We start from the raw sequence: 14,353 nt of genomic DNA, 5'->3' as shown, positions 1-14,353 counted from the left end.
GCTCGGCCTGGCCTGGCTCCCACAATGCCCCGCGCGCGCTGGGGCAACGGCGGCTCGCGGCGCTGGTGACGCAGCAAAATACCCGCCGCGCGCCCGCCCTCCGCTCCCCCCTTCCCTGCGCCTGCGCGGCCTCCAGCGCCCCCGCCCTACTGCGCCTGCGCCGCAACGGCCCGCGGTTCTTTCCACTCCTTTCTAGCAGCTTCTCGACGCGCATGCGCGGGACTGGGGAAAGGAAACGAGGCGGCTGCGGTTGCTGCGGCAACACTCCCCATTCCGCCTTCCGGGCGCGATGGAGGCTGGGAGACGGAGTCCCCGGGGCGTGGGCAGCTCCGGGTGGAAGGGGTTAAAAGGGGGTGCAGGTCCGGGGACAACAGGTAGAGATAGCCCCTTACCCCCCTCCCTGGTGCCCCCAGGGCCAGCTCTCTCCTGTAGGTACCCCAGGGCCCTGGGTACTAGCTAGGGCTCCAGCCGCAGCTTCTGTGTCCCCATCCTGGTACATGGCCTGGAGCACCAGGATAACTAGGTCCCCATTTGCACTGGGGGCAGGATACTCCCCAGAGCCACCTCCAGCCAGGTGCTGGGTTGATCAGAAGCACCTTCCTCTGCTGCAGGTCCTGGTGTCCCCTGAGCTCCTGCATCTGTCTGCATTGGAGTGGAGCCTCCCACCGCAGAGACTTTGCCAGAGAGCTGTGGTAGCACAGCCTGCCAGGGGCTTCCACACAGCCCATGGGTGCCCATCAAGCTCCTTGTTTTGCTCCCAGGCAGCAAAAGGAACCCCCCCACACCTTGATTCTAGAACAGGACATAGCAGAGTCCATTGCCCCTCCTCTGCGTTCTTCATCATTGCATCTTTTTCCAAGCAGGGCACCCTCCAGGCAGTAAGCCTGTGCACAGATCCAGCCCTGTAGGCACCCAACCACATCAGTCTTCGGTCCAATCATGACAAAAGGACCAGCAGGAAGACAACAGACTCTTAACACCTGCTAACAAGAATCACCTCAAGCCCCAGCCAAAGAGGTACGGGGAGCTCTCTTCTCTTCTCATTCCTCTGCTGCGGCCTACAAACACAACCTTGTATTCCAGGCCACTTGCATACCTCATTGCTCCCCTCTGGACCATCTTGCCCCTGCACACTTTGCTTTCTTTCCCAAATGTCGCCACCACATCCGTCTCGCTCTGCCTGGCTCCGTGCTCCTCCAAGGCTTCTTATAAAGGGACTTGCTTCTTTACCGCCTTTTATTAAGCTGGTCAGACTACAACCACATCTCGTTTCAGCCCTCATAGTTCTGTGGGCCACAAGAGCATGGCTTGGGAAGGTAACAAGGGGCTTCTGGTGGCTTCCTGCCAACCCCATTTGAGGTTTCTTGCTGGCAGTGTGCTCTGCACTGGAGCTAATTGTGTTTATCAAGCCCACTTTCACAGTTTCTGTCTTTCCATTTCAGGATACTTAGAACACATTTTGGGGTAAAGCTGCACCCTTCCCCGCCTCCTTCCTGAACCCTGACGATTCTCCCCTGAATCACAAGCAACAGCTTTCTGGATAAGGCCAAGCTGGGACCAGCAGGCCTGGGGCAATGAGAGAGACAAGCAGAGCTCGGCTTTTCACTGCATTGCACCGCCCCAACACTGAATGTTTAAAATGGCAGAACCTGTTTTACCGCATGTCCAAGCCTTGGGCAGCACGGCTCCGTGGTGCCGCTGCAATAGAAAGACGATACAGTGACAGCAAGTCCAGGCAAGGGCCACACCATAGCAGGTGACTCAGCAGGCTGCTGGCAGCAAACTCCGAGGAAACCTCCCAGCAACACAGCATTCAGGGGGGAATTGTTTGTGTAATTACAGGGCTGCTGGCTCCTGTGGCATCTCAGTACTTGCTGACGTCGTCCCCTGGGGTGAGCTCATGCATTTCCGAGAGGATTTCCCATCCATACAACCCTGGCATCTGGGTCTGGAGCAACGTGGAGAAAGCACGATGTGAAGGCTCGGGAGCCAGGAGGCAAAGGGGTCTGGTTTAAACCCCTCATGTAGGGCAGCCCGGATTTCTAGGGGCCTGGCCCCAGCTCTGAGTGACACTCCACAGACCTGCCTGCTGAGACATCAAGTTGAACACCAGTGTTCCCTGCTCAGGAAACACACCCAGGGGCTAATGCGTGGGGGGGTCCTGCTGCCCCAAAGAGGACGAGGGCAGGGGAACAAGGTGCATCTCAGCCCCCCACAGGCTCAGCTCCTCTGGGAAGCGCAGAGTTCAACCAAGAAAATAGGAGGGTTTCACCAACAAGAAGCCACAACGTTTATTCCTCGATAGAAATAGTACAAAGGTTAAATCTAGCTGTGATCGACTCTGCTTTGAAACACCAAAAAGGTTCCTCCCTTCCCACGGCTACATCGTCAACTCCTGCAGAAGGGGAGAGAGAAGGAGAGAGAGGGGTCAGAGGCCTGCCCCACCTGGGGCAGGGGGATTTCTGTAGGGTGGCAGACTGGGTGTTCCCAAATGCTCTGAGCTCTCAATTGGATATGGGGCGGTTAGCAGCCTGGCACCTCCCCCCACTGGCTCTCTGCCTGGCCACTCAACCCGGAGGGGTCTGGGATGCCTGGAGCCATCCTGTTTGTCCCATCTGCCAGCTGGTGAAGATAGAGAAGGAGGAATGCCTGATCAGGGCAGTGCCAGGCTGGCCCTACTGAGCAGAGGGGTGAAAGGAGGCATGGGATCTCAGAGGCATGGCCCACAGGGATGCTGGTGCCGCTGTCCATGGCTGTATGTCCCCGGGGAAACCCGCTCCCTGCTGCTCTTCACTGCCCCACAACTGGTGCCTGTCCAAAGGGAAACTCACCATGATGGCGTTTACGATGTCGTTGCTGTTGTTCTTGAGGGCACGCACTGCCTTTGCCCGGGAGACGTTGGCCTGTGACATGACGAGCTCGATGTCCTTCACCTCCACGCCGGTCTCATCCACCTGAGCAGAGAGGGAGAGTTGGCTTGGGAGCCAGCAGGCCCACACGGGGTTGGCCCCATGAAGACAGCACAGCTCAACCCGGGGCAGGGGCAGGGAGGGGGAATGGCGCTCAAGTAGGAGTAAGAGCCCCAGTTCTCGGGAAGCTCCGCTAGACACAAGGGCCAGTTGTGGGCACGCACCTCCTCCTCCTCGCTCTCCTCCTGCACTGTGGGCGTCTGTGTGTTCTCCTGGATGTTTGACACGGCTTCTCCTTGCACCTTGAACTTCTCAGCGGCTGCCAGCTGTGCTTGCTGAGACAGATCCTCAATCTGGGGGAAGAGTGTGTGGTGCTGTTGGGGGCCTCTGCAGGCATCCCGAGCCCAGCCATCACCTCGTGAGACGAGGTGCCAAGGAACACACCCGCCTTCCATCCACAGTAGGAAAGTGCCCACCGCTGCCACCATGACCCAGACACAGGTCAGTGAGAGACAGATGGCCCAGATTGCCCCTGTACCTTGGCTTCCCCAAAGACAATGTAGGTGTCTGACGCAGGGCTCTTGTACACGTCTGGCTTTGTGATGACGAAGAGGATGTTCTTAGATTTCCGGATGGTGACCCTGGTTACACCTGTGACCTGGCGAAGGCCCAGTTTGGACATCGCCTAGAGAGAGAAGGGAGCAGGGAGGTACTGGGCTGTGGCTCATCATGTCTCAGGGGGCTGGCACAGCTTCAGCAATGGGCTGCTATAGAACCATGGTCAGAGATGGGTGGGGTGGGGTGCAGGGGGAAAGTAGAGGCCAGGTTTGGGCCTCAATTTCACCATGGGACCCTGGGCTGACTCCGTGTGCTCTAGCTTCTCCCATGGACAGGGAGGCTCAAAGCTGTGGGGTGGGTGGTCATGAGCTCCCATGAGCCAGGCCGAGGCAGGACTGAGCTGGGCCTGACCTGCTGCCAGGCTCTCCCAGGCTGCTTGTGGGGGGACCGCACGGCTTGGGCCACATCAGCCCCTCCTCATACCTTCCGTGCCTTCTTTTCGCTCCGGCTCTGTTTTGCTTTGCTGACGGGTTCTTCATCTATCTCGGCGGCTGCTGCAAGCTGCAGGGACACAGGCAAGAGGACCCTCAGACAGCAGGGGGGTAAGCCAGTTGCTCCCATTGCTGGAGAGCTGCCCATGAAGCCCGGGGCTTACATGATGCCACTCACATCTCCCCAGTGCAGTAGGCCCCCCCACCTCCCATTTGGCAGGGCTCTCACCTGTGCCTGCTGTGTTGTGGCCTGCGTGGAGTCCTGCTCCTCGAGCTCTGGGACGGATTCGTCGCTGTCGGACTCTGTGCCGGACCCTAGGAAGACAAAATGGGTGTCAGGTTTCCCAGCATGGAGCGAGGGGCAGACAGGCCCAGACATAACAGCCAGACCTGCTCAGGCTGGGCTTCCACCATGGTGCTGTGAATGTTGGATCTGTGGTGCTGGGTTCCTGGTTTGTTCTCCAGGCCCAGTGGATTACAAAGGCTGGGCCTCTCTCAGGACCCAGCCTGAGCCCCGACAACACAGTGCTATGTGCCAGACACCAGCGTGAAGGTGGCTCCGGTCCCTCAAGGGAGTAGGCCAGCATAGCTCATGGGGACCAGATCCAATTCTCCTGGAGCCCAGCCTCTTGCTGGCTCCATTGGGAGACAAACCCCCATCGGGCGGGATGGCTCTGGGTCCTGTAAGCCAGTGGCTGTGCCAGACCCTGAAGTCAGGGCCAGTGGCTTTGTCAGGGATGAAGCTGGCACAAATCTCCCAGTGAGCAAGGCAGCAGCTTGGTGGCCCCATGCTGGCACCGCCATAGTCTGGACACAGCCACAAACAGGTAAACTGGCATGTACCCTTGGCCTGTGGGGCACAATTGAGTGGCAGCTGCACCCCCCCACCCCCCGAAAGGCAGGGAAGTGGATGGATGTGGCTGACACAGAGGGAAGCCAAAGCAGTGAGAACCTGCCTCATGGGCAGCTCCAGAGTGACTGCATCCTACCCCGACCTCTGAAGACCTTGGAGTGATCCTGCAGCCCCGGACACAGAGGCAGGTGGGCCAGGGAGGGATGGGTTAGACACGCAGCAGACACTGGCAAAGCAGCTACTCGGGGCTCAAACCCAGTGACTGGGAAACAGAGCTGAACCCCCCTTTTCCCCCCAAGCTCCGTGCGTACATGTGTGGGAGCCCCGTTAGTGACACGTAACACCATGCAGCACCCGCAGTCTGCCTGCCCACCCTGGCCCAGGCAGGCTGTGGCGACGCCACCCTCTAGACTACCAAGCCAGGTTGTGGGTTAGTGCATGGCGGGCGGCTGGGGACACTCCATGCGCACAGCACACCCAGGTAACAAATACCCTTGTCATTCTTCAGCACGGGCGGCTTGGCCAGAGCCGGGGCCGCAGGAGGAGGAGCGGGGACATCGGCCGGGGCTGCGGCCGCTCTGGGAGAGGAGAGGTCCACCAGGACGGGCTGCACGGGCGGCTCGTCAGCGGGCCCCTCCGGGGGGATCAGGGGCGGCAGCTCGTCGTCCTCAATGGCAGGAGCAGGGGCAGGGGTTGGAGGTGGGGCTTTGGGAGTGGGAGCAGCTGAGGCTGGAGGAGCAGGTAGCTTGGCAGGGGTGGGGGCAGGTGACAGCTTCTTCTCAGGGGCAGGAGGCTGTGCTACAGCACTCGATGGGGTAACAGGAAAAGCAGGAAGGGCTGCAGAAGCCGGACACGGCGCAACTTGTGTCTTGGGGGGCTGGAAGGAAGGAGCCAGGCTGTCAACCAAAGCAGAGCTGAGGGTGGCAGACTCCGCTAATGCCTCTGGGACAGAAGCAGGAACCCCAGCAGGAGAAAGAAGGCTCAGAGAGGCAGCAGGCAGAGTGGGGGTGACTGGAGCTGGGGCCAAAGGGGCCTCAGGAGAAAGAGATGGGGCTGGGGCAGCTGGAAGAGGAAGACCAGAGGCCCTGGGAGAAGCTGTAAGGGCAGGAGAAAGAGAGAGCAGGGGAGAGCCTGGCGCCTCAGAGGGGGCAGGGGGTGCAGGGCAAAGGAGGGCTGGAGCCCCCAGCGCAGGGGAAGCAGGAGGAAGGAGGGAGGACAGGAGGGACTCAGAAGTGGGGGACTTGGGAGGGGCAGCAGGGGCAGGACATGACAGAGAAACAGCTGCCAAAGATGTTTTGGGGGCAGAGGTGGGAACCTGAGGGGTCCCAGGGGTAGGGAGTGGAGCCCCCACTACTGAGGTCATAGGGACAGGTGCAGGGACAGAGCTGCAGGTTGGCACCATGGGGGATGTCATCGGGGCCACAGCTGGGGCTCCCAAGGGAGCAGGAGAGGTCATGGGGGCAGAGGCAGGAGCTGGCAGAGAGGGGTAAGCAGCTGTGGCTGGTGTCCCAGGCTGTGGTCCAGAGGCTGTCAGGGGACTGGGAGCAGAGGGGGCTGCGGAGGCCAGGACCAGACCTGGTTGCAAAGCAGGAGCTGCTGCTGGTGTCGTGGGGGGAGACAAGGGACCTGGGACAGTTTCCAGAGAGGCAGGACTCTGAGATGGAGCCGTAGCAGCTGGGATCCCAGGGGCAGCCCCTACCAGAGCAGCTGCAGTGACAGGAGCCAATGGAGGAGCAGGCAATGTCCCAGCTGTTGTCACAGGGGTACCCAGGGGGATATCAGAGGAGCTGGGGATAAGAGGACAAATGGAAGAGGCTGGAGCAGGGGGAGCCAGGGAGATGGCAGCAGGCTGAGAGCCTGGAGCTGAAGAAGCAGCTGGGGCCCCAGGGGCCTGGGCTGGGGCAGAGGGGCTGGCAATTGCCACAGCCATGCCAGCTGCTGGAGCTGGGAGCTTCATGGGACATGACAACACAGGTGCCACCATAGCTGGGACCACAGGAGGGGAGAGAGGGGAGGCAGGAGAGGCCAGAGCCGGGGCCACGGGGCAGGGAAGGGCCGGAGCTGGGGCCACAGGGCAGGGAGGGGAGGCAGGAGAGGCCACAGTCAAGGCCATGGGGGAGGAAGGGACTGGAGCCAGGGCTATGGGGCAGGGAGGGGAGGCAGGAGAGGCCAGAGCTGGGGCCACGGGGCAGGGAGGGGAGGCGGGAGAGGCCAGAGTCAAGGCCATGGGGGAGGAAGGGGCTGGAGCCAAGGCTCTGGGGCAGGGAGGGGTGGCAAGAGGGGCCGGAGCTGGGGCCATGGGGCAGGGAGAGGGAGCAGCAGGGGTCAGAGATGGGGTCACAGGGCAAGGAAAGGTGGCAGGAGGGGGTGGAGCTGGGGCCACAGGGCAGGGTGGGCTGGGCTGCCCTGGTCCCAGGGCCAGGCTAGCAGGGGTGCTGGGAGGGCCCAGTGGGGCAGGGGCAGAGTCAGGGGGGGCAGCGCACGATGGAGATGGAGGTGGAGCCAGCGCCGGGGGAGAAGCAGACGTGGGAGCTGGAGAGACGGGAGGAGCAGCTGGAGTGGAAAGAAGACAAGTCAGCGCGGTCAGGAAAAACGGGGAAGAAAGGCGAGAGCTACCAGCACACCCAGGTCACCGATGGCCCCCCCGCTGTTGAGGGAGACAGGACCGAGATGGGCACTGGGGAAAGTGCCCCCATGACCCATTGCAGCATGAGTGCCAGGACATTGGGATGCCCATGAGCTGCCGCAGCCCATGCCCTGCCAAGACCGGGTCCACGTGACAGGGTGCTGCAGGCCACCCTGACCCCCCGGGGCTGGGCCCAAGCCAGTTCCAAGGACTGTACTTGTGCTAACAGGGCCCAGTCCTTGCAGCTTGGTGCCACCCTCAGGCTCATGCCAAGCTGCTGAGGTGGCTTAGCTGGGCTGAGCGGAGGCAGCCACATGCCCAGGCTTGCAAGCAGCAGTGCTAGGGACCAGGACGACACCCAAGACCAGGGAGGAAACGTCAGCAGGTCACAGCACTGCGCCCCACCCTCCAAACAGCTACTGCTAGTGCCACGACCCCTCACACTGTGCCACGCAGATGAGGGAGAGGAGCTGGGGGAGAAGAGTTGTGGGTGTGGTGCCCGTCGAAGGCTCGGGCACTGAGGGACAGTGGTTACCCAGGAAGGGCGACGCAGCTCCCCGGCCAGCACAGGGCCCTCGGAACCAGCCACCAGCTCATCCAACACCCCCCAAAAATGACCTCCTGGCTCCTGCCATCGCTTTGGACCTACCTGAAAGCTCTGGAGCAGCTTCAGCCAGGGACCCTTCGCCTGCCACCTCGGGTCTCTTGGTGGCAGCTGCTTTGGTCTCCTCAGCTGCCAGCGTTGCTCCCACAAGAGCCCCACGCACCTCCCCAGGGGCAGAGGGGGCAGTTACTGCAATAGCATCAGCCGTTGAGTTTGCCCCCCCCGCTGTCCTGGAGCAGCAGCAGGCCTGCGGAGTCCCCTCAGAGACCATCAGGCCCCAGAGAAGGACGGGGCTCTGCTGGTTTCCCCTATGGCTTCCGAGACAAACCCACATGGCCACCACACAGGATCCCTCACCACCAGCCATGCACTAAGTTCTCCCAAAGCCTGGAGCAGGGTGGGAAGGGAAGCCTGGTCAGTCATGCAGGGTCCCTGAGTCTCAGGGCAGAGACAGCCAACAAGGCCAGACTACTGCTAACTGGATCCGGCAGCCAAGACACCTTCGAGAGTCAAGAGAGAGAGTGAAGAAGCAGGACAGGAGTGGGTTTGGGCTCAGCCCCCAACCCACACAGCAAATGCAAGCAGGAGTTGGAGCTGCCCTGGGGCCCTCCTGCCAGCAGCCTCAGCGCTGTGGGGCCTGGCCCGGGCAGGCCACACGGGGACACCACAGCCAGACAGTGTCACCAGGCATCGCACGTCCCTTCCCTGCACAAGGCCAACCCCACCAGGGATGCCATCCCCTCGATACAGGGGCAGCTCCCAGAGCCCTGGCCGGGCCTCATGGTTTTTATAGCTATGCCCCTTGGCTGCAAGGCGGCTTGGAGTCTCAGGCAGCAGGAAACGCTGCACACGAAGGGAACTGTGGCGCTGCCTCTCCCGCCCACCCTGCAAGGCACCAGGAGAGTGAGCCAGGAAAGAGAAAAGCATCTCGGATCCCCCTGCAGGAGCCTGGTGTGCCAGCCACGCACCCCTACCTATGCCAGGGCACCCCCTGGAGGAGGATGCCAACGACACAAACGGCAGAGCAGACCCCTTTACCACAGGTAGGATATGCCGCCAGGGCCTGGTAAGTGCAGCAATGCCCAGGACCATAGGGTGAGGAGACCCAAAAAGAGGATGCGAGGTGAAGGCAGAGGAACAGCACCCGGGGCCTCCCCAGGTCCGAGCAACAGCACCCGCACCCCAGCATGTCACCCGGGACCACGGCAGGCAGGAGCCCGGCTAAGCTGGGGCTCCACAGTCACAGTCTGGGCACACAATGCCACTGCCCAGTGCCACTGAGACCCCGTGCGCTTGTCCCCGCAGGCAAGGCAAGGCAAGGCGCACCCCTTGCCCTCTGCTGTCCCCGGCCTGGACGCACCACTGCCCAGACCAGCCCGAGCCCGGCCCCCTTCACCGCCTCCGCGCCCGGCAGCGCCGCGGCGCTCACCTGTCTCGGCCTGCGGCTGCGGCAGCTCCTGCTCTGTGGCGGGGACGGTTTCTGTGGCTTCACCTGGCATTTCTGGCCGCGGGAAGAGAAGAGGAGAGGGGCTGTCAGCCGAGGTCCCGGGCCGTTCATTCCCGTGGGGAACGGAACGCGGGCAAAGCCAGCGAGCCGCCCGGGAGGCTGCGTTGGGGCAGCGGGCCCGGCCCCCGCCCGGAGCGGCTGGTTGTGCCCTCCCCGCCCGCCGGCCCCTGCTCCCCAGACGCGCGCAGCCTGGCCCGGCGGGGTCCCCCCGGCCGCCCCCGCTGTCCCCGGCCCGTCCCGGCGCGGATGGCGGCGGATGGAAGCGGCGGGACTCACCGTGCGCGGAGCGGGGCCCAAGATGGCGGCAGAAAGAGAGCGAAAGAGACTAGCGGAGCGACTTCCGGGAAAGCGAGGACTTCCGGGTCAGGGGGTCAGTGCCCCACAGCGACCCCTCCCTACGCGCGGGGGGCTGCAGTTGGGGCTGTTCCGTGCCCCCCCGGGCTCTGGCCAGGGGGCTGCTCCCCAGGGCCAGGGGGACCCCGCGCTGCCCTCTGCCCACCTGGATCTGCGCCTGGTCCCTTGCTAGGGGCAAGGGTCGGAGTGGGTCAGAGCTGCCCGCTGCCCCTTGCTGGGGGCAGAGGCCAGAGCCAAGGGCTGCAGCCTGGGGTTGTCTCCCCCTCCCTTTGAGGACTGAGGGGCGCAGGTCGCTCCTCCCCAGCCCAGGGCCTTGTTTGCTCCATTTGCATTCAGGCCCGAGTCCCCCCATGTGGATAACAGGTGCAAACCCTTAGAGAAACCTGCTGGGGGGAACTGCCCCGAAGGGAAGCCAGACCTATGCTTGCACCACAGCACAGGTGCCAGGCAGTCCCCCCACCCCACTTGTCCTCACCAAGACCTCCCGCTGCCACCTGCTGAGAAAACCCCTGCAGGGAAATAGAGCCTGCGGCCAAAACAGCCTGGGGTGAGTGCAGCTTACCCCTCTCCTCCCCCACAGCGCTGACTTCCACTCGCACACATCCTCCTTCCCAGGACGCAAGGGATGGCGTCCCCTCCGTCCCAGACACATCCTGTTGATCTCAGCCCACCGGATGCACACTTGCAGCAGCTTTCACTTAACTTTTAATGGCTTTTGCATACAAAAAGTACAAAAGGAGGAAGCCCGGGATGAAGCACCCAGCTGCTGCCTGCCTCATGCTCCCAGGGGGTGGGAGAGCGGAGACCACATCACAGGCTCCAGCAAGAAAGAGGCGTAGAACTGGGAGACCAGAGGAGCCATCCAAAAAGTGGCTAAGGCCTGAGCAGGCGTTGGTCGGTGATGATGACCATGCCCACGTCTCTGAGGAAGGCACAGAAGATGGGGGAGGTCTGGGCAGGGAACATCAGAAGTCTCCTTGCAGGTCTGCAGGGAAGAGAAGGGGGTTGCAGCAGCAGCAACAGGCTGACCCCCCCCCTTTTGTTGCTCAGACCCCACCTAGATGCCAAAGCCCCCTGCCCTGTGGGATCTCTTGCCCCCCTGCTGGGTCCTGGGGAAGGGAGGGGTAGAGGTACCCCCGCCCAGCCTGGTCTGTCTCTTACCGCTCCTCCGAAGCAGCTCACCCCTGCGAGCCCGCTCCATGTCCTCCACAAAGCACTCGAAGACCCGTACGTAAGGTGCCAGGCTGGTCCTCTTGTAGTCTGGGGGAGATGTGTGGGGTGCTGTGTGAAGATCCCCCACCATGCACCTGCCCCATGGCCACACCACCAGGAGTAGCCAATATGCCCAGCCCAGGCTGCCTTTCTGGGCTGACTTCTGGCACAGCCCAGCCAGGCTCCGACCCTCATGGCCAGGGCAGGAATCTCCATGGCACCAGTGCCAAGTGGTCACAGCGCTGACCCAGGCTCTGGGGACAGCGCAGGCAGGCTAAGGGACACAACCTGTCCTGGCAAGCTCAGTCAGAATGGGATTGGCTGGGAGAGGAAACAGGCACAGGGCTGTACCTCAGGGGCTCACAACTTGCTCACCCCGGACACGGCGCCTGGACTCAGGATCCTCCTCATTCTCCTTGTCCTTGTCCTCGTCGTTGGCCTCATCCAGCTCACGGCAGAGAGAGCTAGTGGAGAAGAAGAGTAAGACCCCCTCCCCCCAGCCTAGTACAAGGTACTCCAGAGTAGGAGGGGACTGACTAGAAGCCCCCCAAGGCCACTCTGCTGCTGGGATGGCCTGCTCAGGGCTGGGCAGAGCAGCCCAAAGGGGCTCCCCCCCAGCTCCAGCGACCCCCGGCTACCTGATGGTGGGGACGGCAAAGGGGTCGAACTGCTCCAGCCGCTGAATGTCGATGGGGACTGAAATGCGACCTGCCGGGGCCAAAGTCCATGTCACGTCCAGGCTCGCCAGGGTCCACCCCCTGCCCTGGGGGCACCTTCCCCCGGGATGTACCTGTCTTGGGGTGGACACTGAAGGGGCTCTTGAGCAGGTGGTTGAGGCCCTTGCTGACGTTGCCATCCAGGCGTGGGAAACAGAACTGCAGCATGATTTCCTGCTCTGTGTAGGACGGCAGCTTCTTCGAGCTGCTTGAGGACTGCTGCGGGGGTGGGAAAACAGGGACAGTTGAATTCCCCCTGCCCCCAGCAGTGGCCTGCCCTCCTCAACAGCTTCCCAGTGCCCCCTTCAGGTACCCTGTCCCCCCCAGCGTCTTACCCTGGACTTCTCGGCAAGGGCTTTTAGCCGGGCCCAGCGCTGCACCGAGTCACGCTTTCGGGGAAAATCCTGCTGCAGCTGCTCGCGCAGGGGTGGGCGGCTGCTAAGGACTGACAACATTGCATGGACCCCCGCCCCCCCCCAACCATGCGTGGAAGCACGGAGGTCTGCACCGAAGCACTAGATGGACACAGATGTGGAGGCTGTAAAGCGGGGCTCGTCTTGCACGTGTGGACACATGAGCACGCGCACACATGCACGTGCTCTCCCTTGGATGCTTCTCTGGCCCTAAACACGCAAGCCCCCACCGCTGCCAGCCCCTCCCCCAGGCGAAGTGAGAGGCAGCTGGAGCCGGGAAGAAGGATATGCTCCGGGACAAGGGCCAGCACCTTGTCCCAGCTCTCACGGCAACCCAGGATGTCCTGCCCCAGCAGCGCATACTGCTCAAAGTACTCCTCCACCAGGCGCAGCGACTTGCTGGGGGGAAGCAGACAGGATGGTGGGGTTGGCTCCCTGGAGGCCATGCCTGCAACTGTCTGCTCCCAGGACTCCGGGACCCTCCCCTGGCCGAGTCAGTGCCTACTTTGGGACTGCAGGGACATTCCCAGCAGTGGGGGGTACCAATAGGGATCCCTTGGGGGCACCCCCAGCCTGGTTGAGGGGAGGCGACGAGGGCACTACTGCCCTCCAGAGGGGAACGGGTCTCTTCGGATCCCTGCTGCCTTGTTCCTGAGCTCGCCCACTATGCCTGGCCCCCGGGGGTGGAGCGGCACCTACGTCAGACAGGAGGGAGCTGCCAGCACACGGAAGAGCGGCCCTGGCACCGGGGTGAATCGGGCCCATGACTGGGGCCCGCCAAGGGGCTTCACGTGGCGGCACTAACCTGATGAAGGGGTGCACGGGGTCCGAGAGATGCACCTTCTTGACAGTGTCAGCCCCACCCTGGGGGGGAGCAAGAGGAGGAGATGGTCAGAACGGAGCGAATCTGCCCCAAGCCCAGGCGCCAGGTGGCAGCTCCCAGCACCTGGCCTGCCTGGAGCAGCTGCAATGGGGGACTGGGGTCAGATGCAGCCCCCAAAGACCCCCCGCCCTGGCCCGTCACACCTTGACCAGACTGAGGTAGTCGACAATGGAGGAGCGCAGTGAGGACGACCACTTGCGCACGGTGTCGTCACACACCCAGCAGTGCACGCCACGCCGGCCTGAGTACACCCAGAGGCGGTGCTGCACCCCCAGGTCCTCTGCGGGACACAAGGCGCGGGGTCAGGCAGGGCCTGCTGGGGGGGAGGAGCACCCCCAGTCTGACCATTGCCCCTCACTCCCAACCCACAGCCCTTGGTCCCCCAACAGCCCTTCTGGTGCCCCTAACTCCAGCCCTGCAGCCTCCCTGTCCTGCAGTAAGCAAGGCTGGGCCCAGGACAACCGTGCTGGGAGCCCCAACTGAGCAACTGGGACCAGCAGGGTGCCTGCAGCCACCACAACTGCCCTGATACAACCAGGAGCCATGGCGCTGCACCCCCGGCCCCAGATGGATGGGTACTTGCCCACGAGCGCTCGGTCGAGGATGCGGATGGCGATGGTCATGAGGGTCCAGCACTTGGAACAGATCTCGGCCGAGCTGTGGGAGGGAGGACGTGGGGATGGCGCTGGCTCCGGACACGCCAGTGCCGGCCCACCCCCACGGCCTCCAGGCCCCGAGGAGTACCTGCAGCACCCGCGGACGTCGTCGTAGTCGGTCATGTCGACATCGAACACCAGCTCCTTCTCCTGGGCCTGGAAGGCCCCCGAGCGCAGCGTGTTGTGCTGGCTCGGCTGGGCCGGGAGGGACCGGTCAGTGCCGGGGGCCCTGCTCGCCCCCCGCCCCTGCCCCGTGCAGCCGTCTGGCTCCTGGGGGGCCGAGGCTGCGCCCCCACCGGCCCGCCTGGGGCCCCATGCCGGGAGCCCGCTGCAGCCCGGGCCCGAGGGGAGGGGGCGGCCCGACTCACCCGGTGCGAGTACACCGCCCCGATGTCCACCTTGTAGGGGCAGGCTTTCTGCAGCTCCTTCTCCAGGTCCTGCGGGCGCTCGAAGCTCTGGTACCGCACGTAGATGTCGTCGCGCAGCGTGAACGAGAACTCGCGGCGGGCGAAGTAGCCCTTCTCCACTGCGGGGGGAGCCGCCGGCTCGGTGCCCCGCGCTCGCGCGCCCG

The 14,353-nt window shown here is 63.2% G+C and overlaps 2 protein-coding genes across 3 annotated transcripts in view; both read right to left on the bottom strand.

Moving 5' to 3' along the window:
- Positions 1–2,266: 2,266 nt before the first annotated feature.
- NACA (nascent polypeptide-associated complex alpha subunit) lies at positions 2,267–9,932 on the bottom strand. 2 transcript variants are annotated; one of them, XM_019556443.1, is made up of 9 exons: positions 9,825–9,932; positions 9,471–9,542; positions 8,087–8,230; positions 4,188–4,273; positions 3,951–4,028; positions 3,448–3,594; positions 3,134–3,262; positions 2,832–2,954; positions 2,267–2,395 (listed from the first exon to the last, which is right to left on the bottom strand). In XM_019556443.1, the coding sequence occupies exons 2-9, from the start codon at positions 9,538–9,540 to the stop codon at positions 2,381–2,383; spliced, it is 792 nt and encodes a 263-aa protein (XP_019411988.1). In that variant the 5' UTR covers positions 9,541–9,542; positions 9,825–9,932; the 3' UTR covers positions 2,267–2,380. The 2 variants fall into 2 exon arrangements, with proteins under 2 accessions (XP_019411988.1, XP_019411989.1); XM_019556444.1 differs by lacking the exon at positions 8,087–8,230 and having other exon boundaries at positions 9,825–9,931.
- Positions 9,933–10,591: 659 nt separating this feature from the next.
- PRIM1 (primase (DNA) subunit 1) overlaps positions 10,592–14,353 on the bottom strand; it is a 4,499-nt gene continuing 737 nt past the window's right edge. Inside the window, exons 2-13 of the mRNA XM_019556408.1 lie at positions 14,151–14,341; positions 13,871–13,977; positions 13,710–13,783; positions 13,270–13,406; positions 13,049–13,107; positions 12,533–12,642; positions 12,166–12,257; positions 11,905–12,049; positions 11,753–11,822; positions 11,490–11,578; positions 11,064–11,162; positions 10,592–10,887 (exon numbers count right to left, since the gene is read on the bottom strand). Of these exons, the coding sequence (XP_019411953.1) occupies positions 10,868–10,887; positions 11,064–11,162; positions 11,490–11,578; positions 11,753–11,822; positions 11,905–12,049; positions 12,166–12,257; positions 12,533–12,642; positions 13,049–13,107; positions 13,270–13,406; positions 13,710–13,783; positions 13,871–13,977; positions 14,151–14,341 (1,193 nt within the window). The 3' untranslated portion in view covers positions 10,592–10,867. The remainder of the gene's footprint in view (positions 10,888–11,063; positions 11,163–11,489; positions 11,579–11,752; positions 11,823–11,904; positions 12,050–12,165; positions 12,258–12,532; positions 12,643–13,048; positions 13,108–13,269; positions 13,407–13,709; positions 13,784–13,870; positions 13,978–14,150; positions 14,342–14,353) is intronic.

Source organism: Crocodylus porosus, unplaced genomic scaffold (genome assembly GCF_001723895.1).
Source record: "Crocodylus porosus isolate Cpor-Errol unplaced genomic scaffold, CroPor_comp1, whole genome shotgun sequence".
In the NCBI taxonomy this organism is placed as follows: domain Eukaryota; kingdom Metazoa; phylum Chordata; order Crocodylia; family Crocodylidae; genus Crocodylus; species Crocodylus porosus.
The sequence above is the reverse complement of the archived record's forward strand: the minus strand, read 5'-3'. Positions and strand labels throughout refer to the sequence as shown.

Coding starts and splice junctions, on each gene's coding strand:
- NACA (XM_019556443.1), bottom strand. CDS start 9,540: ATGCCAGGTGAAGCCACAGAAACCGTCCCCGCCACAGAGCAGGAGCTG. Junction 3,595..3,950: donor GCGAAAAGAAGGCACGGAAG/GTATGAGGAGGG, acceptor TTCTCTCTCTAG/GCGATGTCCAAACTGGGCCT. Junction 3,263..3,447: donor TTGTCTTTGGGGAAGCCAAG/GTACAGGGGCAA, acceptor CTCTTCCCCCAG/ATTGAGGATCTGTCTCAGCA.